Here is a 25,343-nt window from a genome sequence, read left to right on the forward strand (position 1 = left end):
TTCTGTGTTGTCATTCAACCTCAGACAGCTCCTGGCATCTCGGTGGCTTCACTGTTGTTGATACCATTTTTAATTCCATCTGGTTTATGATTCTGAGTGGTTTACTTCTCCTACACTTTTGGTACCTCAATAACTACGGGCGATGCCAATGCAAGCTCCCAACTCACCATGTGTAGTGCACAGAAATACCGCTAACTATGCCCAGAAGCATCCAGAAAAAAACTGAGAGAAACACAAGTTTTTTTTATGACCAATGGAATAGCTGGTTCAAGCACAAGAAGACTTATCTGCAAGTTATGTATTTAATGAAACATGGTGCAAAGACATGTTACATGTAGTTAAGGAGAAGAGGCTGGCGGACTTATGCCCAGAAGGTCTTTGCCAATAAATAAAGGGATGACTTGAAAAGGTGACCCGTTAACTGGATGAGGCTCATTGGTCCAATCATGAGTTGCACCCTTTACATTGTTGTCAGTGTTTCACTGGAGCATTCAATTATACCTCTTGGTAGCAGGTTTGGAGTTTCAAGTCCTTGTTTGGCACAAAAGGCGTAACATCTCTTTCATTAAGGGGTGCCAAGAACTGTTGCAAGAGTGGTTGAAGTTGACCCTTAGGTAGAGCACACTCCAATCCATTGAGGCCCTGGTAAAGTTTTTCAACTATCTGGTTGAGGGGACTGTTGAAGGAGAGATGTATTGTTTGGTGCCACCAATATGACTGGGAACTGGTGGCCCTCTGACGGGAAACAGACTGAGAAGCAGCTGAGTTTAGCCAAGGAAAACTGGATACCAAATGGACCGCAGCTATCACATGAATCCAGGCCTAAAGTCTAAAGTGATGATAAGCCAAGAGATGAGATGAGATGTTCAAGTTCCTGCATAGTGCAGAAGGGTGCTCGTACCTACTGACTGTCTCCTGAGGAAGTGATGCAATCTCCTGCATTGATCTGCTGGGAGATAGACAGAGGAGTTCTGCTGGCCTGGAAGGGTGAAACGTCGTAAAGGGACACCTTCTTGCACTCTGTTAGGGTGGCTCATCTTGTCTTTCCTCTTGGATAGTTAGGTTTGGTTGTCAGGTTTGACCTATTTCAAGAGTATCATTCACAGTTATCTTTTAATGGTTGCCAGTACTTTTTCTTTCATTTCTAGCATTTTATTCATGGTGGTGGTGGGGGGACCCTGGATTTCTCCCACCCTCCCAAGACACTAAGTTAATTGGGAACTCTAAAATTGCTCTACATGTGCATTATTGTTGCCCTATGTCACCTGGGATTGCCCCCCCTCCTGGACTCCTCTGTCCCTCCACTGCTGCTGACTCAGGAAACCCACGGGCCAATCATCCCTTTTCGGTTGACAGTATCCCTTACTCCTTGTGTGCCTCAACTGTGTCTCAGGTTGCTGCTATGACTACTCAGAGCACTCACCTCCACAATGGAGATTTTGGCTGTGCCGCTCTCATATGCAATATCCCCTTGGGTGGAGATGCGAGAATTTCCCCTGAGATTGAAGTTGAAGACTTTGCAGACAGTGGTCTCTGGGTTTGCCCATATTAACCTTTGATTCTTTGGGCCACTCTGACTCTTTGCCTTATCATGCCAAGCCAAAATGTAACCATTGTGTGGTGGCTGTAGATTTGATGGGGCTTCTCAATGGGCCCCCTCTGGATTATCAGTGATGTCTGGGCAGTGACTGGATGGTGTCAAGTACCAAAAAATGGATTTACTGTAGGCTATCTGGTTGGTGGGCTGTTAGCATTTTGGGTTAAACAGATTATAGGTTTACAAAACAGCATTGTACAGCTACCTTGCTACACCATCCGGCTAGCCTGATTTGCTCTGCCAGCCTTGTGTCTTTCACAGTGTGCAAGCGACAATCAAACTATATTTGCAGTGGGGCAATAAATGAGAGGCCTATTTACAGTAAGTGGTATAACCCTGGTGTGCCTTGAATTGTAACTGGTCAGCCAATGAGCCAATAACAGCTCTGCAATCTCCTTTGGACTTATCAAACATGTGTTGGCTGCTATCGAGGAAACGCGTGTATTCACTGTTGACACTGATCTGAGGCAACAGCAAGAAGAGAATGAGAAAGGTCAGGAAGAGAAGGCAAGGATTAAAAAGAAAAATGACTGGAAGAGGACACAGAGAAAGGTTCTTGGGTAACACATGTATTCCAACACCCAGTGAAATTTTGAATACTGGCTATTAGCTTTTATTCATAGTTAGCTAATGCAAATAATTTAAATATAAAACATTTTTTTAAATGCACATATACTGTCTTGAATAAGGTTTTAAAAAAAATCCATATATTCTCATATATTAACAAACATATTTTCTCAATTAAAAATGAAGAGCAAAAATGACTGATTCCAACTTCAACCACACATCACAAACACATGATCTGCCCATATACAGTAATTGCAACATGTTGCAGCCCCTAGTGTAGACCTAGTGTCTGTTTGTTTCTCCTCTGGTCATTGTGTTTCTCCTCAGGTCCATAGATCTGACCATCCCGATGTTAAGAGGTGTTACTTGTGACCCCACACTGCCCTCTGGCTGACATGAGTGTAAACTGCACCGGCCATTACTATCACACATAGCTGTGATGAATACCAAACTTCATTAAGCTTTGGACTATTTTAAACTAGAAAACATGATGATCACATATCCTGTTGCTTTTGAAAGTTCCGATGGTTTATAAAAATGTATGTTCTTGTCAAGAATGATATCAAACCAAAAAATTTGATTTTAGCCAAAAGTCAAAACCTTTCCTCTGAAGAAAGTCTGTGGTAGAGAGCTGGTTAATTGTGATGCAATCCTTCCCATTTTGCCGATTTTTACTCCTTAATTATTACAAACAGGTGACAGTTATGAAGGAAGAAACATGTTTACATCTGCTGTAAGGGTAGAGATTTTAACAGTCCGTGGGGACCAGCTCACTGTTAGGGGTTTCACACCGGCAGGGCTCTGTGCCGGTTCCAGTGGCTGAACCCAATTTTGAAACAGCCAGCGCGTTCAGACCAGAAAAATAACAGGTTCGGAACCGGAAAATTTGGTTCTCAAGGGAACCAAGAAATAGTTGGTTCTTTCCAGCGAACCGTGACATCATCAGTGGCGTGTCCTTTTCTAAGCTTTGAAGACGAGCAGGAAAGAGGAGAAGGCAGTGACTGACAAGTCATTCTTATCTTTGAACTTAGGGAAGAGATAGTCAAGGCTGGGTTCACTCCAACACCAGACCAAATAATGAATAAACAAACTGTATAAAAACTGAAGGAGGGTTACAGACTTTAAAAAGTTTTACAGTCTGATCTGATGCTCAAATCAGCCCTAACTTTATTGGATTTTGTTGCCAGATGTAAAGAACAATCAGCGCTTACACTCAGTGAAGTAGAAGCAGGTATTCATCGGACACCAGGCGAACTTGCTTATCTTCACTCCTTGTTGAAAAACAACTCACATGATATTGGTCAAAATTGATGAATTTAATAGAAAATGAATTTATACCAGAGGCAAAGTGAAGAAGGATCATTTTCACATTTCTCTCAGTGGTTGACATGTCTGGGAGTCATTCTGTTGTAAATCATTTCCACTTAATTGTAACACCATGAAAATCTGATGATGGTTTCCACAGGCTGTCATTGCAAAAATGATATGAATCCATGAGAGCAAATGGAAGCAGATACCTTGACATTTCAGCTTCTCGTTACCTTGTGTTTGTCATGTCATGTTGTCGGAGAAGCTTTTTCAGTTAACCAGCTAGCTTCTAACTAGCAGCACAAATAACAGCTTCCTGGTGAAAGAAAGTAGCAGACTTGAGTTCTTAAAAGCATACACTATACATAACAAGAACCACATTAATACTGCAATTAATATTGTTAATATCATTATTATCACTATTATTATTAAACACTAAAATGCAGCCAGGCACAAAGCGTCAGGCTGACAAGTTCATCTGAAAGAAAAAACTCAAAGTGACATGCAAACGTTCTCTTCCTATCTTGTCTTTGTCCTCTTCCTCTTCATCATCATCAGTGCAGTAGTTTTATTAAAACAAAGGTTTTTGTTCACAGTTTCTTCTCCACCTCACAGCAGTGAGAGCTCCCTATTGGCTCAGGTTTCAGTTTCAGCAGCTGCCATTGGCTGAGCATGGAGAGCTCTGATTGGTTCTCAGTCTGTTTGGCACATATTCCGGTTGGCTTCCCAAACTCGTACTGTATGACAACACTGTGCATGTGTGTGTACAAAGTGTGTCTGATATAATGTGTGTCAGTGTGTACTGATGTACTGCAGGTCATTGGGGTATGTGTGTGTGTGCATGTGCATTGTGCTAGTGTGTTGACCTATAGACAGGGATGGGCAATAAATGTATAGAAGTCTGTATTTAGGGGCACTAGTGACACTCCACCAGGTGGTATATCAGGTTTTATGTCCCCTGTAGCTCTGGGTAGAGTTTTCAAGTCTGAAAGAAATACCCCTGGTGATATAATAGTGATACATCTTTTACTTATAATGAAATATGTTCATCTAATCATAGGATTTAATCACCCATTAACATGGGTTTGTGTAGATCTACGCACCACTTCAAGGGACACTGTCGCAGACAGTGAAGGTCGAACTAAAATGAGATGGTTTGGTCTACAGAGGATTTTCACTTTGTGTCACCAGCTGTGCCTGCATTACCATTGTTCCCGGCTAGTAAGGCCTAGGGACTTTGACGATTGACCTTGATAACACACACATACCCTTTTTTTCACTTAAACTGGAGGTTTTAAGGCCCTTGGTCTCACCAGTTGGACAGTTCGCCATTGATCTGAGCTGAAACCCAGGACATTTAATAGTGTGATCCCCATGCTTGATGTGTTGATCACTGCTTTTACTGCCTGAATACAAAGGATCCAATTGTTGGGTCCTTTGTGGTCCAGGAAAAGAATGATACATTTGAACGAGCTTCGGTCTTGAGATTTGGCCACTGATGGATGAAAACCTGAACTGGGACACAGCTCAGATCTCTGACTCACATTCTGACCCTATTTTGTTCTTTTAATGAGAGCATAAGATTCACAAGCTCAAGTTTTACTGGAGCTAATTGAGTTTGTGTTTGATTAAATATGATGATAGTCATGTTCATTATGCCTTGTGGGACAGGTGGTGGTGATTGTCAACAGTTTCAGCCATCTTTGTCTTCATATTACAAGACGTTATAACACGAGCTGAGGGCAGATGGGAGGATACAGTGACTCACAGAAAACTAGCTGGTTAGCATGCTAATGTCAGTAAAGGAAATACAGGCCAAATTAGAGTTAACAATCCAGCTCAGGAGACTGCTGTTGGTGAGTAAGAGTGAAGTTCGATACTTAGCCATGTAGAAAAAAGTGCATAGAGTTCCTACACTAGAGAAAAATAGAGAAAACTGAAACATCTCCTGGTTGTTTAGTTTTCCAGGGGAGAAAAGTCATACTTAAAAACTGCCATAGTCTCAACATGTGGTGAAACAGAAGTCAGGCGACGTTCCTGTGACCTGATAACACTGGGCACCCACCGGGGCTCAGACAGACTTCTGTGAGATGTTACATGATGTGGTTGATGGGGAAACACATATTATTAGCCTGTGCGATAAACCAGGAACACAGAGAGGATTTGATCTGAAGATTTATCAGTTAGAAAGTGTCACATGGTGTCACACTGTTGTATTACTGTTTACCTTGACGGTTACAAGAGGCTAAAGGTCACGATGCAGAGGCTTACTAACTCTACTGCAGCCCTGAATTGCTAGAGTATCCTTTTAATGTTCTTCTGACCAGGGACCGACCTGCATTACATCTGCTGCATTAAGTGTTACAAGATTAATTTATCATCTCTGTTCAGTTAATGAATGAATGGCCAATGCATGTGATATCATTATGTATTCAGGTAGAGCAGTGAAGCAACACCCATAGTGAATCAAGAATAGAAGCAAACAGCCGCTGTGGGTCCAGCATATTAATTGTTTGCCCAAAAAAACAAGCAAGAAGCATCATGTGACATTAGTGGAACATGAAGTCCAAAAAAAAAAAAAATACTCATCCTGTTTTAACAAATCAATCCAATCCATGATGTAAACTTCCTGACAGCAGCCACAGGTGTAGCTTTAAGGGATGAATCAATTCATGACCAGATGACTACAATATCTCCCCCATCTGCACATTTGTGAATGACAGGACACTAACCAGCTGCTTCAAACAATAACTTCACATCTCAGTCCACCTCATGCACATCTGATGGAATAGACTGTTTTAATTAGCTGTGTTACTCTTAACTACAGGTGGCTGCGAGTGTTGCTGCGCTATCACTCTGGGGTGCACTGCAGTGCTGTCACTAAAGGCATCCACTACTGCAGACTAACAGAGAGCTGCTGTTGTAACCGTGCACAGTAAGTTCTCCTTCACCCAGAAACACACAGAACACAGCCACTGCACTTTGTCCTTCAGACCAGTTCTGACTGACCCCCAATGGGGCTGTGTGTCCATGTTTAACATGACACACAGACACAGGCGACTGGCATAGTCATTATAGCACACTTGAGAAAAAAACAAACAAAAAAAAACTGAATCCTCATCTGTAAAAATGTCTGAAACTGACCTGAAATCAGATCCAGTTATGAAACCTGTTGTGTTCAGGTCTCGACCCCAGCCAGATTAGCTGAACCATGACGTCACCACAGTTGACACTTCCTCTATTAACCACCAGGGGTCACTAGTGTTGCTCCTTGGATTGAGTACCAACAAACACTGAAAGGGACTAAATCCAGACCCATCCAAGTGAAAAGTTTAGTGTACTGTGTGCTGTTTCTGATGTGACCACTAGGCACCACCAAACCCCCAAATCCTCATTATTTTCTATGAACGTACATGTTGCCAGTAGACACATTCACAGACTTTTTTTTCTGATGTCCATCCCTGTGTATAGTGTCTATCTGTTTGTGTGTGTATGTGTATTTGTATGTGTGTGTGTGTGTGTGTGTGTGTGCCAGTCCATGCATCTAAGGTCTGGTAAAAGTCTCTACTAATTAGGGATTTTCAGGCAGACAAAAGGAAAAACAATCAGGAATAATAACATCATTATCATTATCTGCTATCACAATTACTATTATTTCATGGATGTGATTTTTCAAAATGTCAGTTTTTGTTCGTAGCACTTGCACTCACTTTATACCCATAATTCCTGATCACATCCCAGGTTAATGTTGTTATTACGTTAACGACAGCATTGCTGTTGTCCTAATTTTCTATACAAGATGAGCCTCCATGGCAAAAAATCTACTAAACAATGATGCTTGTTGGATTAGAAAACTGTTCCCTGTGCTTGTGTTTCATGAATTTGTACATGAGTAGCCATCACTCGCTGATGGTCAAGAGATTCACTCAATAGTTGGTCAGGTCTTTGCTGACGCCAAACAGCCAAGTGTTGGGCAGACGACATCTGTCCAGTCTTTATAGGCTAGATGTAGAGAGCGAGATTAGGAGTCCTCAGAGAGATGTGATTGGCTAAACTCCAGATTGAAAATCAGGGCTGATGGCTTTGGTGATGGTGACAAGCGTTTCCATTTACTTTCAGAGGGGAAAGAACGATGTGTCTGGACTGGCTGTAAGGCACTGACTCAGGTGTGGTCAGGAGAGATCAGTCATGCTGAGGCTCATGGGTAATCCTGGACGGAGGTAAGCCACCGGGACACGGCCATTCTCACTGGTCGATCCTGTGATGGACAGACGAGCTTTGGAGCGCATTGCATCTGTGAATTTCATCTGCACAAGGAAAAAACAAAAATTAAGCACATTTAAGTCATCACAGCAGACAGACAGCCGCTACAGCTGGAAACTAACCCTAGTGTGGAAGGGTCATTTACTTCCTGTCTGAGAGTGATACCAGGAAATGGACATTAATGAGGAAATGTACAGTAACATGATTTCAGGTAGGCTGGTTCAAAATGAAAAATGGTAGATACATTTTTACTGTTTTTCATCATAAAAGAAAATACCTGGAACTCCAATGGGAAATCCAGGACACATCACAATTTTATAAAACAACTCTTTTTTGAGCAATGAATCTGTTAATGTGAAAATGATTTGGCAGACAGACTTTGATTGAAATGAATGGTCTAATATTGTAGCTGGGTGTGGTAAATATGTGAGAAGCAATGGGATAGCTCACACAATATAAAGCATTGTGTAGATACTATCATACACCACATAGACTGCACAGGATGAAGTTATTTAATAGTAACCTGTGTTGGAAATGTAAAACTTGTGTTGAAATAGGAACCTTCCTACAGTACATTGTGTTTGGATCCGGGTTACTCGACACATGAAGTTCATCATGTACAAATCTTAATCTATGCATGTTCATGATGGAGAGGTAGAGAAAGTGAGAGAGAGAGAGCGCGCGGGAGAAAGAGAGATAGACAGAGACAAACATAAAATAATAATAATAATACACAACAAAATTTCCTGAAGCCACTGAAAGCATGACAAGCATTAGTTAATGAATACATGGAGGATTATTGGCTTGTGTTTGTATGTCCCAATCTGTAATGTGTGAACTCTGGCCTGGAGGCAGGATGTTCCTCTTTGTTAGGTCCTTATTAAGGACCTGTTTCTATTGAGACTGATGCTGCAACAGAATAATCAAAAACAAAATACGATGATAATGAAGTTCTGTTCACTAAAGGAGAAAATGTGCAATACACCTATAGGAGCTTCAGGATATCACGTCTCTGTGTGGCCCTACTAAAGACCTGTGGTGACAGAGACCTGCTGGTCTGAGTGGTTCTTAACCTGCCGATCTCTTGGATTTTCACACACAACAGCTTTTAGACTTTTTCCTCCAAATGGAGCATCAACAAAAGCATCCAGTGCGCAGCAGCTCTGTGTTGATGAGCGAGGTCAGAGGAGAATGGAGCTAAGTCCTACAGTCACTCAGATAATCATCTCTATTACTGTGCTAAGGGGAAAAGCTTCAGCATGAACAACTTTGACAAGTTCCACGTCCACCAAGAACAGAGACCTGAGGTTGTAGTGGACACAGGCTCACCAAACTGGACAACTGGAGACCTAGTCTAATGGCAGCAGATGGTAGGGTCTGAGAGTCTGAATCCAAGGACCAACCTGACTTTCATCAACAGTCCAGGTTGCTGGTGGTGGTGTGATGGCATGAGGAATGAAATCTTCTTCTTAATCAATCATGGTCATGATGTGACAGTCTATCTGAGCATTGATGCTGACCAGCCTCATCCTTTCATGACTGCAGTTCACCACCTTTTAATCGCTACTTCCAGAGGGACAATACTCCATATCAAACAGTTTTTTGTTTTTGTTTTAAAGAAAATAAACAATTCACATGTGACCTAAACTCAGAAGTCTGAGTTGCTCCATACCACTGACAGATTGACCAAAGCCAATCATCCATCTTGATCTAAAAGGAAATACAGGCCATAACCAGGACTCCCAGTCAGACACAGGTTCAGTGTTACTTAGGTATAATGTACTCCAGGGCAGGCCATTTCCTCAATTACCCCATATAACATGCCAGTACATGCCAGAGGAGAGCCTCCTGTTCACCATCCAACAAGTGTCAAAGACAAAGACACAATGCACAGCTCTGGCTCTGCCAATGCTCCCCATGTCAAGAGCAGGACAAGCTTTCTGTTGGTTCGAACTTACAAAGAAAAAACATTCTCTGACCTCTTAAGCTGTGTCACCAGGTCAATTCTCACATAATAAAACACTGAACTAACTCGCAGTATCTCACTGAATCTAGTGTTCTTAGCAAGGGGAACAACATACAAACAGAGCAATGACTATGGATCCTGAAATGTAAATGTGCAGAAATACAGTTCGTCACCAAAGGTCATCTGCCTTTGAGACAACTTCACTTAGGCCACACAAGACTGTGATAACTCATACTCTATGTGTTGTACTAAGTCAGCTACAAGGCAGCAGTGATATCCACCACTGTAATGCAGTGCTGTTGCACTCACCCAGGTGTCCAGTGTTTGATGATGCTACCAGTCCAAACCACTCCATCTTTTAAATGAGGTTATGGGGCAGTCTAAAGAAAAGCTGGCATTAAAACAGATGAGAGTGATTGGCCAAAGAGGATGATTGGCTTGAAAGTAAGAAAGGAGTAGCAGAAACTTGGAAGGGACTGAGGACCAGGGATGGAAAAACATACGGTAAAAGGAATACTGTAAGGGAAATGGGGAGGTAAGGGGAGTGAAGGAAGGAGGAGTGCAGAGAGGGTAGGAGGAGGAGGAGGAGGGGTAAAGAGGAGAGTGAGTCGGCTTTTGGGTAATGAGTGAACAGAGGAACAGAGGTATCACAGCCATAATACAGTTTTAACCAATTGTCCATTGTTAATTTAGACTCTGTTGTGTTTATTATGGTCTCCATGGTACCACTGTTTATCAAGAACAATTTCTGCATTCACATCATGCACTGATTACACAGTACATCATATTAGCAACATTTGTGTCAGTGTTGTGAGTTAATTAGCAAAGAGTTGTTGCACAGTGACATTAATGGATCAATCTAATCAATATCCTGGTGTGACAGGTTCATTAGCAGGTTTAATTTCAGAATAGGTTACATCATTGTAGTAGTATTCATACTATCACTCACGTGTGAATATTTCAAAGAACATTTGCCCAACAAAGTGCTGCGGGGATGATTTTTATTGTATGAAAACTCGACACTGGTCCCCTTCACTAAAACCCAATGCCATTTTCTAAAAGGCTATAAATTAGCTATGGTCACGGGACTTCAATATCTCTGCCACTACTTAGTTAGTGATCCATTGTAAAAGTGTGGGTATATTATACACAATAAGGCTGTAAATGTGAACTGGTGGGCAGATTGATTGATTGATTGATTGGAGACCTTATCAACAGACATATAAGATTAAATATATCTGCACTAGGGTATTTACTGACACATGTTATGTCACCATAAAACTGTCTTGAGCTTGTGTTTATACAGACCTTAGTTCAGTCATCCAACCAAAAACAGACAAAATATGCAACTAATTTCCAAATTTCAGGACTCATCCCTTGAGCACTATATGTATGTATTTGTTGCTGTTTTAAATGGTCGAATGTGACGTTTGATTGATGATAATGTTTGATTGACGGTGACATTAGATTGACAGCGATGTTTGACTGATGATATCTGATTGATGGAAGCTGAACAGCAAGTGACAACAAGTCAACAGCATAAGGCAAGTGAATATTTTGATTAGTGAAAATCAGTTTACCACTGAAGCTGCTGGGCGCTGCCATGATGTCAATGCAGTTATTGTTTGATGATATGAATTAAAAATCAATTACCAATTAAAAGTTAATCGCCTTAAACATTATTTATGACTGTGAAGTGAAGGAAGTTGTAGCCATCAATCATCACTCTCCTACCCGTGTTAGATCTTGACGCTCTCAATGCCGTAAACGTTGTAGCCCTCTTTATAGGTGGCGTAGTTTGGCTGGTGACTGGGGGACAGCAGGTTGAAGTTGGGGACATGTTGAGGAGAAGACAGAGTGTGTGTGTAGTTCCCTGTGTGCTGGGGGGACGACAAGGTGTTGGCTGCCACCTTTATAACAAAAATAAAGTCATTGTTACTACTATACTGGTCCTGCTAATGTAACAATGATGAACTCTTTAGCTGTGTGACTGTTACTGATTCCAGTGACAACAAGAGTGTGTGAGAACCAGTGACAGTCCCATCAGTAGACACACACACACATGCACACGCACAAGAGAGAGGAAGAGAGAGAGATAGAATATAAGATGAAAGTTACACAGTGATGGTGAAGAGAAGTTCTTGTTTCTTAAGTTTTACCTCCCAGGTGACAGCTGTTGAGCACATCTGCCTGCTAGCCCATTGGCAGCGCACCAGACCAGTGTTTGTCATTGAAGGTGACCGGCGACCAACGTGAGCCTGATTGGACCCCCAATGACAGACCTGGCCTCAATAGTGAACTCTGCACGCATGCATGACTCAGAAGGATTTCTCAGTCCAGATATTCTGGGTTAAATTGATGTGTTTCAAAGAGGCCTATTCCTTCAAGTGTTTCAGCTGATTCTAGTCTGAAACAATTTACCATGGGAAACAAAACCAGTGACGACTGCCCCCAACAACCACTGGGACACCTCAGCCACCAGGGTAGTTAGTAATTCAGTCAATTATATGAGAGACATCAAACAGCAGGACATAAAGACACAAGGAAAGCAAATGGGTCGAAGTAACAATCGTTTTTGAACCTCAGCTCTTGTCCCTCTGCACAGATAAGCAGCTGTAGCCTAATGACTAATGGTGTAAGTGTGTGATCACATATCTACGGACTGACTCTTGCTGGTAGCAGCTCCCTCCAATCTGCAACTAATGCTGTGCACAAGCTCTTTTACTTCACACTCTGAGTCTTCTGGGTTTATCATAATAAGCCTAAGTGATATTCCTGTAGTGCAAGAAGCTGTTACATTTCTCAGACGGCTCATTGACCTTCAGGGAACCAGAAAACATACATTTTAAGCTCAGAATAATCTTTCTGTCAAAGGAGTATGTGATGTTCTCTACAAAGTATAAACAAGTGAAAATCAATAGTGAATTTCAATGTTTCTTTTTTCCCCATGGAAGCCGGGATGTGTTTCCAAGAGGTGTTTCATATAGATGCAGATGATGCAAAGGTCATCACAATTCTTTCAGTCATTCAACTTCCTGGTTTAATGATCCTGGCAAGTTTCCCTGTCTGTTACCCCTGTGCCAGTCTCTGAGTCTTACTGTCTATAGTTTTCAAGCCACACTTACCTCTTTTGTTTGGCTTTCCTGCATTTCGCCAACCACTGTCAATCACTGACCCATTAAAAAAAATAGGGTATTCCCATACTTTATCAATTTGTAGAGATGGCACTGGGACTACCAACATCAAGAGTCTCAGTCAGGTGTTGGGTTGGACCAGCTTCACTGCTTCAAGTCCCTGAACTCTACCACCGTGAGCCCCTCCCCACCACATGTTACAGTAATGACACCTGGCGCCTTTCTGAAAACTTCAGAGGTGTGTGCTACAAGAGGGACAGAGCAATCTCTAGAGACATCAGCAGAGTCTGGAGGGAGATCTCAATATTAATTAAATAAAAGTATTCTCATCTTTCCTTGTTCTTTTTTCACTAACACAAACTATTCTGGACCTTTTTGAACGTGGAAAACACTTTTTCTGTTATTAATGTCATTTATATTAGTGCATATAAGAAGTTATTGCCATCTTAGCTGATCATTTTAATGGACTTGATGGTTTTCAAATTCAAATGACACTTAGACGTAAGTTCATATAAGAAATATGTCTTTTAAGATGATGGGGAAATTTGACAATCATAATGATTTCAGTGGAAATAGTTCACAAGAGAGAAGCTATGTTTAAAGTAAAAACAAACTTTACTAAAGTATTTTAAGTTAAATATATATCATTCCACATTTACATTCATTGTATGATTTTATCTGAAGAGAAAAATGTTTTGATTCATCACAATTAATCACAGCAAATTTTGCATTAATTGGCTCATTTTTTCATCAGTGGATCTCACGAATAACTAACACTGAGGCAGCAGAGACCTACATTTATCTTCCTCAAGGAAATGTATGGAAACACCACAAATAACTTTAGATTACCAGTGGGCAGGAACAAAACTGTTCTCCTATGGACGATGATGGACAGAGGACAGTGAACAGGTGTTCTGGGATACCTGGAAACCAACGGCCCACACATGATAACACCGAGTGCATCATTGAGACACTTGTGGTGATATGGGACTGTTCTAGACACCGGCTGAAGCAGAAATGTTTGTGAATGATGACGTTTCACAGAGAAGAAGACAGGCCTTGCTGACTGTATCTCCAGCCAGTTGGATTGAATTTCAAACATAATGAAATACTTATGAAATATAATGTGAAGCACACATCACATGAACCAAAAATGATTTAGCTTTTCTTGTCTTTTGACACATCACACAAATTCAGACAAGTGAGAAGATTTCATATTAATAACACTATAATAGTAATTATGTTTAAAACAGAGAGTGAAACAGATGTTGCTACCTTCATTTTTTTGGCTTCAGCCCGACTCTTGTAGCAGAACTCCACCAGAGCCACCATCATGGCCAGACCCAGACCTCCAACCAGGATGTAGAAGACCCCTGCTACATTACTAAGAGATAGAGCGCTGGTCTTCTCCTAGTACACACACGTACACACATGTACACACACACGTACACGTACACACACACACACACACACACACACACGGCAAGAGAGAGAGCAGCCACCCAGAGAGAAAAGGAGTTAGTGCTCAAATTAAACTGTCACCTGTTCACACCTGTAGAACAGACTAACACAACTACGCTAAACCTAAGCTGCACACATTTAAAGTACGATTGTTCATTTATTGTGTACACTTATATATCTGTATTTATATATATTATATGTTTGCCAACAGAGATCACGTGAAAAATGATGTAAGTAATACATTCACTACATATGTACATAACTACATTTTATACACACACATATATATATATAATGTATATATGGTGTATACACATATTATATACTATATACACTATATATATATACACACTAAAGGTAGTCAAAGATTTTACAACACCTCCATTTTTCCAGCTTTAAAGATACACAACTAAATGTCTCTCAGTGTTTCTGAAATTAAAAACAAATGAAAAAAACAAGAATAATGTGGTTTATACAGTATATGCTGCTCCAGGCACAGCACCTCTTCTCCCCTTTGGCTGTACCTTGGCCACCTCTGCTTCCTGACAATGCAGTTATTTTGTGCATAGTTTTTTCACCTTCAGTCAGCTCTTGTCTGCAGTCCCTATCAGTCCAATCCCAAACTCAACACAGTTTAGCAGTGATAGGAGAGCAGACTACTCCTTCTCCTCACTGTGGCAATCTTTTTTACACTGCTACTGGTTTTTAGCATGAACCTGTCTCTCTCTTCCCGCTGCCCCCTTTTCTGCTTCGACCCCCCCTTCCTTTTATGTCCCTTGTCCAGCACCAACACTCTGTGCTGCTGAAAATCTGGAAACTTGTTTTGAGGTTTGACGTCTGTGTAGGAAAACCAACTGTTCATCAATGAGGATACTGTATATATCATGAGGACATGACAGAGGATGAATTAGATTTGAAGTGTTTTCCCCGCGAAAAGGCCGTTCCTACTAGATTTACGGGGTTGGGGTGGTTAATCCATTACCATGTTTAATGGTCAATTTGAAATTGTGAACACATGAAACCAGTGAATTTTGAGAAAACTCCAATGTCACAAATTGGGCTGATATTACAAGAAATCCAAGCCTTAACTCTTAGCTCAAAAGATACACAGAACATTCTCAACTCTCTTCTTTTGACTAATCTAAAAACACCTTTCTATTTTATGCAAAACTGAAACGGAACAAGGCCATGACCTTTGAATTATTTAGGGTCTTTTCACTGAGACAGGAGATGCTGATGTTTCAGTAAACCTGGAAGAATGGGGAAGTTCTAAAACCTGCACAGATGTGTATGTACAAATACACACAGATAGGTACGTATATATACATATGTTATGGTTAGATAATATGTATGACTGTATGTATGTATAACATTGTTCCTCAGGCCTTTTACTATTTGAGTTAAGTGTTCCTCAGCAGTACAGTTGTCCATTAATAACACATTGGGCCTCAAGCAAAAAAAAAAAAGTTCTTGTCCTCTGAAGTCAATAGAACCTGTCGAGGTGGATGAGCCATATAAAGCTGCCTTTTCTGCTTAGATGGTGAGAAAAACATCACAGATTAATAAAAGGAATTCCACCTTCAAGTCTTGTTGACAGAAATGAGATAAAACCTTCAGCAGCCTGAGATTAAGGCAAAAAAAGATTTATCAAATAACAATAATAAAGTCTGCCAGTGATGCCATTGAAGCAGCCCTGAGACACTGAGGGATGGTTCAGGTCTCCAGAACTAAGATACAAAACAAATGTACCTAAAGCAAAGTGAACCCTGACTGATATAAATGGCGGTTGCTGAGATACGAGACACCATTACAGTTCTCAGATGATGCATCATCCTCATGTGCTTCAGAAATGTTCCTGCTCCTACAGTCTGTTCTGACATGAGGCCCAATGCGTTTCCTCCCTAATGAAAGCTCTGCAATGCTAACTCTTTGAAAACGCTAGGAACCTGCATCGCTAACATCAAGTTTGTAATAAGCCCCTCCATATAACTGAAGACATCAGAACTATGAAATAATGCAGACAGCACTGAATTGTGTAGTAAACAAAAACAAAATGTTTCAAACTTTAAATCCTTCTAAGTTGCCTCCATTACCTTTGTGACAGCTTTGTACAGTATTGTCATTATCTTAACAAGCTACATGAGATTGTGAGATTGAATCGGCAGTTTCAATTTCAATTGGTGTTGGCGTGGTCACACTTTAATTAGTAGAATTTGTCTAACATGTTTGAGACCGTCAGGTGTGTTGCGTTGGACCTACTGGACAATTGACATTCATCATTACGTACAAACTATCAAACGCTGTGATAGAAAAGAGAAGGCTCTCATGAGGACTGACCTCTGCTACATAAGAGGGTTATAAGAGTAAACAGCCTAAAAAATAAACAATTCAGATTAGAGTCTACATGAATGCTTCACAGAGCTCAAGTAGAAACTGTTCAGAGGAGATTACATGAGTCACATACCACACAAACTGTGGGAGGGCAAGAATAAGCAGACACACAAGAACTGGACATTAGACCAGTGGAAATCAACTGGAGATCTTTGGATCTGAGACGCAGAGAAGGGGAACGAATGGTATCTGCATGTGGTTAGTTACCACTGAGAAGTTTGGAGAAGGTGTGTGTGTGATCCCATTAGTGGGACCATCATTAGCTTTTCAATAGGACCATGAATGAACACACCTCCAGGCTGTCTAAGACCTAACTTAAAGGAGACATATGATGCCCCCTTTCCACAAATTAAAATAGTCCCCGGTGTCTTAAAGGGGATTGCCGTTGTTTTACAATCTGGACCTTATTTCTTGCATAAAATACGATCATTTATTCACCCAGATAATTTTGGTGTCATTACAAGTCGTTCCAACGAACTTAGATCCAGCCGAGAGCCTAAATAACACATTATCTGCCGCAAAACTCATTCATTTCACCAATATTTTGTTAAATGCTAGTGCTATTCCCCTCTGAGTCCGGAGTTACTAACCTCTGATCTGGATGATATCATCTCTATATAATATCATAGATGATATCATCGGCGCTCAGAGATGACATCATCCAGGTCAGAGGTTAGTAGGTCAACCTACAGACCCTGGATGTTGATAACATGCCACCACGGGCTCGGAGGGGAGTAGCACTAGCGTATCATAACAAAATATTGGTGAAATGAACGAGTTTCGTGGCAGTTAATGTGTTATTTAGAGGCTGCATTCCGTTGCCCCGTGTACTTGCATTATATGGATATACGCGGCTCTCGTAAAAAAAAAAAAAGGCAATTCCCCTTTAAAGACATGTCTGTGACATACATGACGACCTTCAAACTGTTGGAAACCATTTGACAACCTCATGAAGCTAGTGGGAAAGAAAATGAACAGCTGCCATGAGCGCTAAAGGACACAACCTTCAAGTCTGACATCTAAAACATTTTGTTTTGTTTACACTTGTTTTGTTTACTACATAACTCCATCTGTTATTTAATAGTGTTGATGCCTTCTGCTTTGTTCTACCATGTAAGGAATAATAAAGAAAAAATACTGAATCAGCGGGTGTGTCCAACCTTTACAATAGTGCTGAATGCAGTGTGTAAATATAGTAAATGAATCTCCATCTCCACTTCACTGACGTTACCTTGACAACAGGGTTTCAGACAGACAGACGGATGGACGGACAGACAGCCTCAAGCTTGTGATAAAACAAACAGAATAAAAGAGTCTAACTCCTCATACACTGTGGATTCACTGTGTTTGAGTTCATCTTGACAAGATCTCTTCTGTTTTTCTGGACACCGCCTGTTTGTCTTCTCATCGACATTGATCTAATGATACTTACAGGACAGTGTGACAGCTGGACCTCCATGCTTTAAAGTGGGGGTTTTGTTCACATCCCTAACAGCTGTAACTAACCTGTGCTAACCAGACTGTTGAAGGACCTTACAAATAACACACACACACACATATATACACTATTGGATTACTGTGATTTCTCACTGACACATACAGAACCAAGATTACTGTGCATATGAGAACAGACAGTGTGTTTGGTTGATCCACAGACATATACAACTAACCTTATTGGTGGAGTCCTTGAAGCCACACTCTCCTTTATCGTACCACCACTTGTTTTTCATCTTGTCTAGGGTCCCTTGCTCATTCAGTTTCAATACGGCAAGGTTTACTGGCACTCTTCAATGGGAATAACATAAATAACATCATTATCAATGTTATCTTATGTTATTAGTGGGGCAGCGGTTCTCACACTCTGGTCTAGCAGTCAAAAAAGGCCCCTGCTTGTTTGTTTGTTTGTTGGTAGCATGACTGATCAATTAAAACCACATTGACAGGAGTGGTTGGTTCATCTTGGAGAAGGGGGGTTTAAAGCAGAGATTCTCCATCTACTATCAAATGATAAATGGCAATATGATGTTTGAGTCCCATGCTGTTTGGGGCCCCTCTGTTTGGCCGCTGAGACAAGAGGGTGAGAGATGCTGCATTGAAAAGCCTTTGTGCTCCTGCATCAGCAGCAGTTTTCCTCTGGCCACACACTTTTTTTCTTTTTTTTTATCAGCTGTTGCTACCATCTGGTGTGAGGTCACCTGACCCTGGACTAACCCCTGAAGCCTGCCCTGACCCTGACCTCAACCAAACAGGGCCGCAACGCATCGGTGAAAGAAGCAGCACAGATTACAACGCCACCTGCTGGCGGTCCTGATCTGTGACTACTATCTGGTTTCTGTTCATTTTTTTCTTATGTTAATGTGAAGGCTACAGCTTGACCTAACTAACATCGCTGTGGCGTTGTAGCTATGCTGCTTCTTTGCAATGTTTTTACACATAATAACCCAGTGTCACCTTTTCATGTGTGTGTGTGTGTGTGTGTGTGTTTGTTTGTGTGTGTTAAGGTGTGTCCGTGTGTGTGTGTGTATTAACCTTGCTCTCCCCTCCTCCGCTGCCGCATTCTCCCTTGTCATACCACCACTTGTTTTTCAGTTTGTCCAGCAGCCCCTGCTCGTTCAACTTTAACACCGCCAGGTTCACCGCATTTCTACATGAACATAGTGGCTGTTAGCAGTTCAGGTGTCATGTAAGTCTTCCTACTGGTATTCATGAAAGCAGCATCAACTCTGAGTCCTGAGCATGAACAAGAATACACACAACTGCAATGCACCACCTTCTTAGCATCAAACTCATCACTACAGTACGAGCACAGCTAGATTAGCATTAGTACTGTACATCTAAGCAGCTAGCCAAGTAATAACATATGTGAACTCATGTCTTACTGAAACTGTTGGGTTCTGAGAGCCAGTTCTTTCATCAAATCAGTATTTATCAATAAAGATCACTCTACAAAAATATCCACTGATCAACTTCACTGGTACTGACCATTGGTGTGTAATGTCACAGTGTGATGGTCTATGTTACTTTGCTGTTGTCTGGTCACTCAGCTCTGTGAGGTGTTTTAGTGTCCTCTGTAGCTCTGGCCTTCAGCTCTACTGGTTATGGAGACACACCGACATAAGTCCTCTGGTCACATGACTAAAACCAGGGTCCAACAGGAACAAGCCGTCAGGTAATCAGACTGAAACATCTGAGCAGAGATGAAACGGTTTCACACTAAATCACAGTAAAAAAATAAAAATAAAAATAAAAATACGACGGTTAGTATTAGCATTTAAATTTTAATAATCACTCTGTTTTTGATTGCTGTGGTTAATTATTGCTAACATCAGCAGGTTGTTTTTTTTATTCTAGCTCAAACGTATGTCAGGGCTGTATCTCTCTCTTTCATCTCCAAGCAGTCTGCCTACAGTATGGTGTTTATGGGTTAACAGCAGCATGCTAGACAGGTGATATATCTGTTTACAGTATGTCTGTGGTGCAAGACCACACAGCAGCAGAATAGCAATCCACTGTTTACAGAGTGGGCACCCTGCAGGCAAACCCAGGACTAGTACTGGTCCTTGGTCCTCTGCTGAGACATGCATTAGTTTAAAAATGTTTACATGCAACAAAAATTGTTGCTGATGATTTATTTGTGGCTTGTTATATAACTTTATGAAATGATCTGAGTCTGCGTTTTATCACTTCATTAACATTTGCAGCACATTTTAGCAATACTGATAAGCAACATTCAAAAGCACAATCATTTTCATACCGTTTCATCTCTACACCTGAATCAGGTAAATTCGACCCCGGCCTCTGGTTCATCACCATGTTCAGTGAGACTGTACCTGATAGAGCTGATGGCCAAACAACTAAAGAAGAGAGACTAACAATGGTTTCCCTTTCAGTCAGACTGAAGCTGCTCAACAGAGACAACATTTAAGGTTCAGGCTGAGTAAGATCAAGGAAAGGGGAAACTGTTAGGGGGGAAAGGTCAAAGGTCAAAGTTCTGGATCAGGAGTCCCTAGCGGTTAGTGGTGGGTTGTCCTAGAGCTGCATCTGTAGATTAACTATACACCAATTGGTCCCACATGACCAAACACAGGAGCTGGTTGCACAAAGTTAGCCACTGACTGGTGCTTAATCACACTTAATAATCATTTAGTACATCTCAATATGTACAGTAGCACCAATGACACACACTTGAGCCAGTCTAGTAATAGGTTATGTCTGAGGTTTTTGTTAAGCTGTTGGAGTAGTAAGACTGAAAACAGCAGAGTTTAAGTTGTTATCGTGTATGTCTGGAGTTTTCTTCATAATTCTGTTACTGGTATTACAAACAACACTAGCACCTTTTTAGTTTTGGTACTGTCTTTATACTTTGGTGCTTTCTCTCTCATGAGCAAGTACGACTGGTACTAAGAGTGCACTGTTGTCCATTCCTTTTAATTATACTAATGAATGACACGACTGATGTCAGAGGTTAAATATCTGGAGGACAGCAGGGGACTTGCACTGTGATCTGTGATATAATGTCTTCTTTTTCTAACCTCATTCTGTGTTTAGTGCATCATCTCACAAAGCTCATTACACCAGTTATGAACATACTGAGGACTCCACTGCCTTCATGCAGCCATGGTCACCTCATTGTTAGATATCTGTTTAAGGGGAATAATCCACACCAAGAGCAATAAGTGAGCAATCAGTGTCTGAATCTAATCCGGACTGTCTCTATGCTGGTGGATTCAGTCTATAGGTGCCCCACAGTGGATCTAGTTTTTCACTCACCACCTGCTCAGTTAAGGAACAAAGGTCCTGTGTGGGATCTGCATGTACATGTAAGTAAGCATCACAGCTGGATTCAGAACGGAAAACCATCAGCCACAGGCGATCCCAATGGAGATCAGAGTTCATAACTTCGGTGTACAGCTGTAACGTCTCACAGGCTGCTCCACTAGGAGCATCTGCCCTGTGGATGAAGGGATGTCTCAGGAGCAACTCTGAACCGGCAGTGCTGGAAACCTGCACATTAGGCTGTGTCACAGTCTGGTGTCTGGTGGACTGTAGCCGTATCTGCCACAGTAGTGAGGTTAGAGAAAGAGATTTGGGTTACTTAGTATAATAATTCTGTATAATGAGAACACAACATCATGTCTAAGAGGTTTAGGCTTCAAAAACTACTTTAGTTTTCATTCTTGTACCAGATCTAAGCCTAAATATGTAGACTAGTCTAATATTTGTGCAACCAGCCCACTGGTTTGTTTTAATGGGTCTTTTTTTTTTATCATGACATGGATCTCTGCATCCTTTTAAGAGCCAACCAACAAACAGCCAACCTTGTGTATTATGTTGATCAATGGAGGCTAATGTTTCAATGATATAAAAACCTCTATCATATGATGTGCTGTACAAATATTACTGATGATTGCAAATACAGAACAATATCAGAAATCAGTGCTGAACATCCATCTGTCACCTACTTATACCACTTATCCTGGTTGTGTGTGTGTGTGGTGTGTGTGGTGTGTGTATGTGGTGGGCATATGTGCGAGAGTGTGGGTGTATGTGTGAGTGGGGTGGGAGTAGGGGGTGGGGGGGAGGGGGAGGGGAGGGAGGGGGTCGAGGTGGGGGGCATAGAATGATCAGGGTACACCTGAACAGGTGGTCAATGTGTCACAGGGCGTCTTGTTGTTATATCATTGTGTTGATTTGAATCAGACATTCCTGAAAAATTAGCAGTAGCAATAGCAGTTAAATTTAGCGTTGGTTTTTTTTTTTTTATGAACTGAACCCAACATTGAATGAACTTTGACCGCAGCTGTGGTAACATGAAAAAAAACAAACACATTAAACACATTAAATGACAACATTGAGGTCATGCTAGGAGCAGAGACATTGGCCAGGTGGAGGACCATGTTTGTATTCAATGAATACTTCAACCACACTGAAATAATATTGTAGGATATTAATATGTCTCTGATTCTACCATGGTATAGTACCACAACAGCAGTCATACAGTACAGTAAGTTAAAGGTCAGACTTAAAGCTCCATTAAGTGATATTTTTGTTTTCAAACCATTAAAAGGTTTGACAGCAAAGAGCCACCACCCTGATACCTGTATGTAACTTCTCTAAACTCGTTGCCTGGTTCTTCACTCCATCCCAATGGTTCTCACTTTGACGCCACACTGACTCACTTTATCTCTTCTATCTATCCTGGTTCTGAAGAAAAGGAGATCAAACATTCACATACTGTAGGCAATAAACCCTGCGAGTCTTGCCACATTCAATTTGGCATCAACATCATTGAATCCAGTGGCCAATAGGGATTCTGATGCTGAAAATGGCCAATCAGAGGAGCAGAGATGTCAGATAATGAGCGATGAAATATTCTGAGTGCGTAGAGAGGGTTGAGCGTGCACTTATCATATATACCCCTGCTCGGGCAAACCCTGTTGTGCTCACAGAGCAGAAATCGTCTCTTGTGAGCCGATCTGTTCTATTCTGTGTACTCATGTCACACACGTGCATCGTTTTTATGTGTGTGACTTGAGACTACTTTAATCCTACACTCCAGTGTGTGAGTATTGAGAGCAAGTATGCGTTAAGGAACTAGAGACGTGACATTTAGGCCTCAGGCAGGCTTTTACACAGACTGTGTTACAGCTGTGCCCAAGTAACAGGTGTGTGTTTTCAGCTGGTAAACCTGGTCTCACAACAATAGGGAATGAGGCAGATGTGGACGCTGACAGATACAGTAACAGTCGTCGGCATCTCCACAAGTTCTGTGTTTCTCTGTAGCCATTCAGCTCTGCCCACTTTTGTGATCACATCTAAGTCCCTCTGGTGACTAAATGCTGTCAACATATACCGGCTCACTGGGGGATATATGTCACAACTCATCTCTTCTGCTCCAAGTGGGCAGCTGGAGCACTGGCATGCAGTACTAGTCTCAGTGCCCTGTGGTTATTTGATAAAGAGTACTCTGTTTTAGATGATAGATCTACTATAAACTTGATTAGTCACTATACTGGAGGATATACGACCCATTACTGAGTTGCTACATGTGACTATTTTAAAACAAAAATCACTTAATGCTGCTTTAGCTTTATATTTGGCAAATTCAGTAACATATCATTTAACACATTGTGCAGAAAAGAGCTACCATACAGAACCAACATACGAGACTGATAACACAGTGAGACAGACACACACACACACACACACACACACACACACACACACACACACACACACACACACACACACACACACACACACACACACACACACACACACACACACACTGATCCAAAAAGAGGGGGTGGTCTCCGCTCTCAGTGTGTCTGACTGTTTAATTACACACCTGCTGCAGAACCATCAGGGAGGAGGATGCTCATTGGCCACTGATTCCAGGCTTCTATTTAAAGCTTAATATTAAATATGACGACTTTACTTAAAGCAGAAGTGAGTGATCCGGTCGTTTTCGCTAATGCTGCGTTCCAGGCAGGCTTTTGAAATCATAAATTACAGCTTCAAGTCACAACTTACGACTTTGTAGCGTTCCAGGCAACCCACTCGTGTTTTTCCGACCTGTTTTACCGGTGAAAGTCACTATAACGGCCACTCGTAACTTCCGACCCGTGAAATCGTACCAGTACGTCTTTTTGTACAGTCTATGTACCAGATCGAACTGGTACGACTTCACAGGTCGGAAAAAAACGAGTTTCCTTGAACGCACCATAACAGTCCTCGTCCCTACGTCACCACATTCACGGCGTCCCTTGGCTGAACACACAGCCCTGCATGCCGTTCTCTCTCCTCATTGGATAAAAACTGTAGGATACGATAAATGTTTTCTCCTCCACTCAGAGCAGAGCAGAGTGACTGACAGACCCGTGATTCAGACCAAACACTCTATGTAAGTGATTGCTGTCGGAGGATATAACTATTTAAGACTTATATTAACACAAATATATCACTCACTTCTGCTTTAAGGATACAATCTGCTCCCTTTCCTTATTAAAATGTATAAAACAACTAAACCTGTGGTCTGTGGTCGCTCCATTTCTGTGGCGGTCTTTCCGTGACATCATATCTTCTATGATCATGTGCCAGTGTTGTTTTTATCTGGCAGATGTTCAACATTGACTTTTGTCCAGTATATCCTCATTGTTAGGATTCACTTTTTTCACCTGGGCAGTTTTCATCTACATCTTTGAACCAGATGTTGTTAAATTGAGTTATGTATATATACAGTATTTACTTTCTTGGAAAGCGGTCGCAGACTTTTGAAACCACCTACAGCATATTTATATGCAGCTGGTTATGATGTCACTGAAAATCACCTGAAAAGAGCAGGAAGATGAAGCCTGTTGTGTTACAGCTTGTCTCAAAAATTCCTCTCCTCGTTAAATATCTATTAAACCGTTGCAAAACCCAGTCAGTAATACTGCACAGTGGGTCTCAATTCTGTTTGATTCATAGTTTTACATATTTATCTTTTGTCTTGGTATCTATATTTTATTTATGGGACTGAAAATGAAATACAATAAAAACTACTTTCTGTAGTGGTGTTCAGTTAATTGGAAGTGTATTAGTTAAAAACTGACTGACTAAAGTCTTAGATGTACTAGATGTAAAGAACAGTCTGCCTGTTTCTTTGATTAGGAGA

At 41.3% G+C, this 25,343-nt stretch overlaps 1 protein-coding gene across 3 annotated transcripts in view; it reads right to left on the reverse strand.

Annotated features, from left to right (window-relative positions):
* Positions 1-7,644: 7,644 nt before the first annotated feature.
* LOC310994929 (glutamate receptor 2-like) overlaps positions 7,645-25,343 on the reverse strand; it is a gene marked incomplete at both ends in the record, with an annotated part of 44,191 nt that continues 26,492 nt past the window's right edge. Inside the window, 3 exons of one of the 3 annotated variants that reach the window (XM_083983840.1) lie at positions 7,645-7,779; positions 14,111-14,245; positions 19,217-19,331. In XM_083983840.1, coding sequence (XP_083839966.1) covers positions 7,645-7,779; positions 14,111-14,245; positions 19,217-19,331 — 385 coding nt within the window. Of the gene's footprint in view, positions 7,780-11,440; positions 11,612-14,110; positions 14,246-18,357; positions 18,473-19,216; positions 19,332-25,343 lie in introns of those variants that run through there. The other 2 variants (XM_083983841.1, XM_083983839.1) reach the window with 2 other exon arrangements.

Source organism: Trachurus trachurus, assembly GCF_905171665.1.
Source record: "Trachurus trachurus genome assembly, chromosome: 1".
NCBI lineage: Eukaryota > Metazoa > Chordata > Actinopteri > Carangiformes > Carangidae > Trachurus > Trachurus trachurus.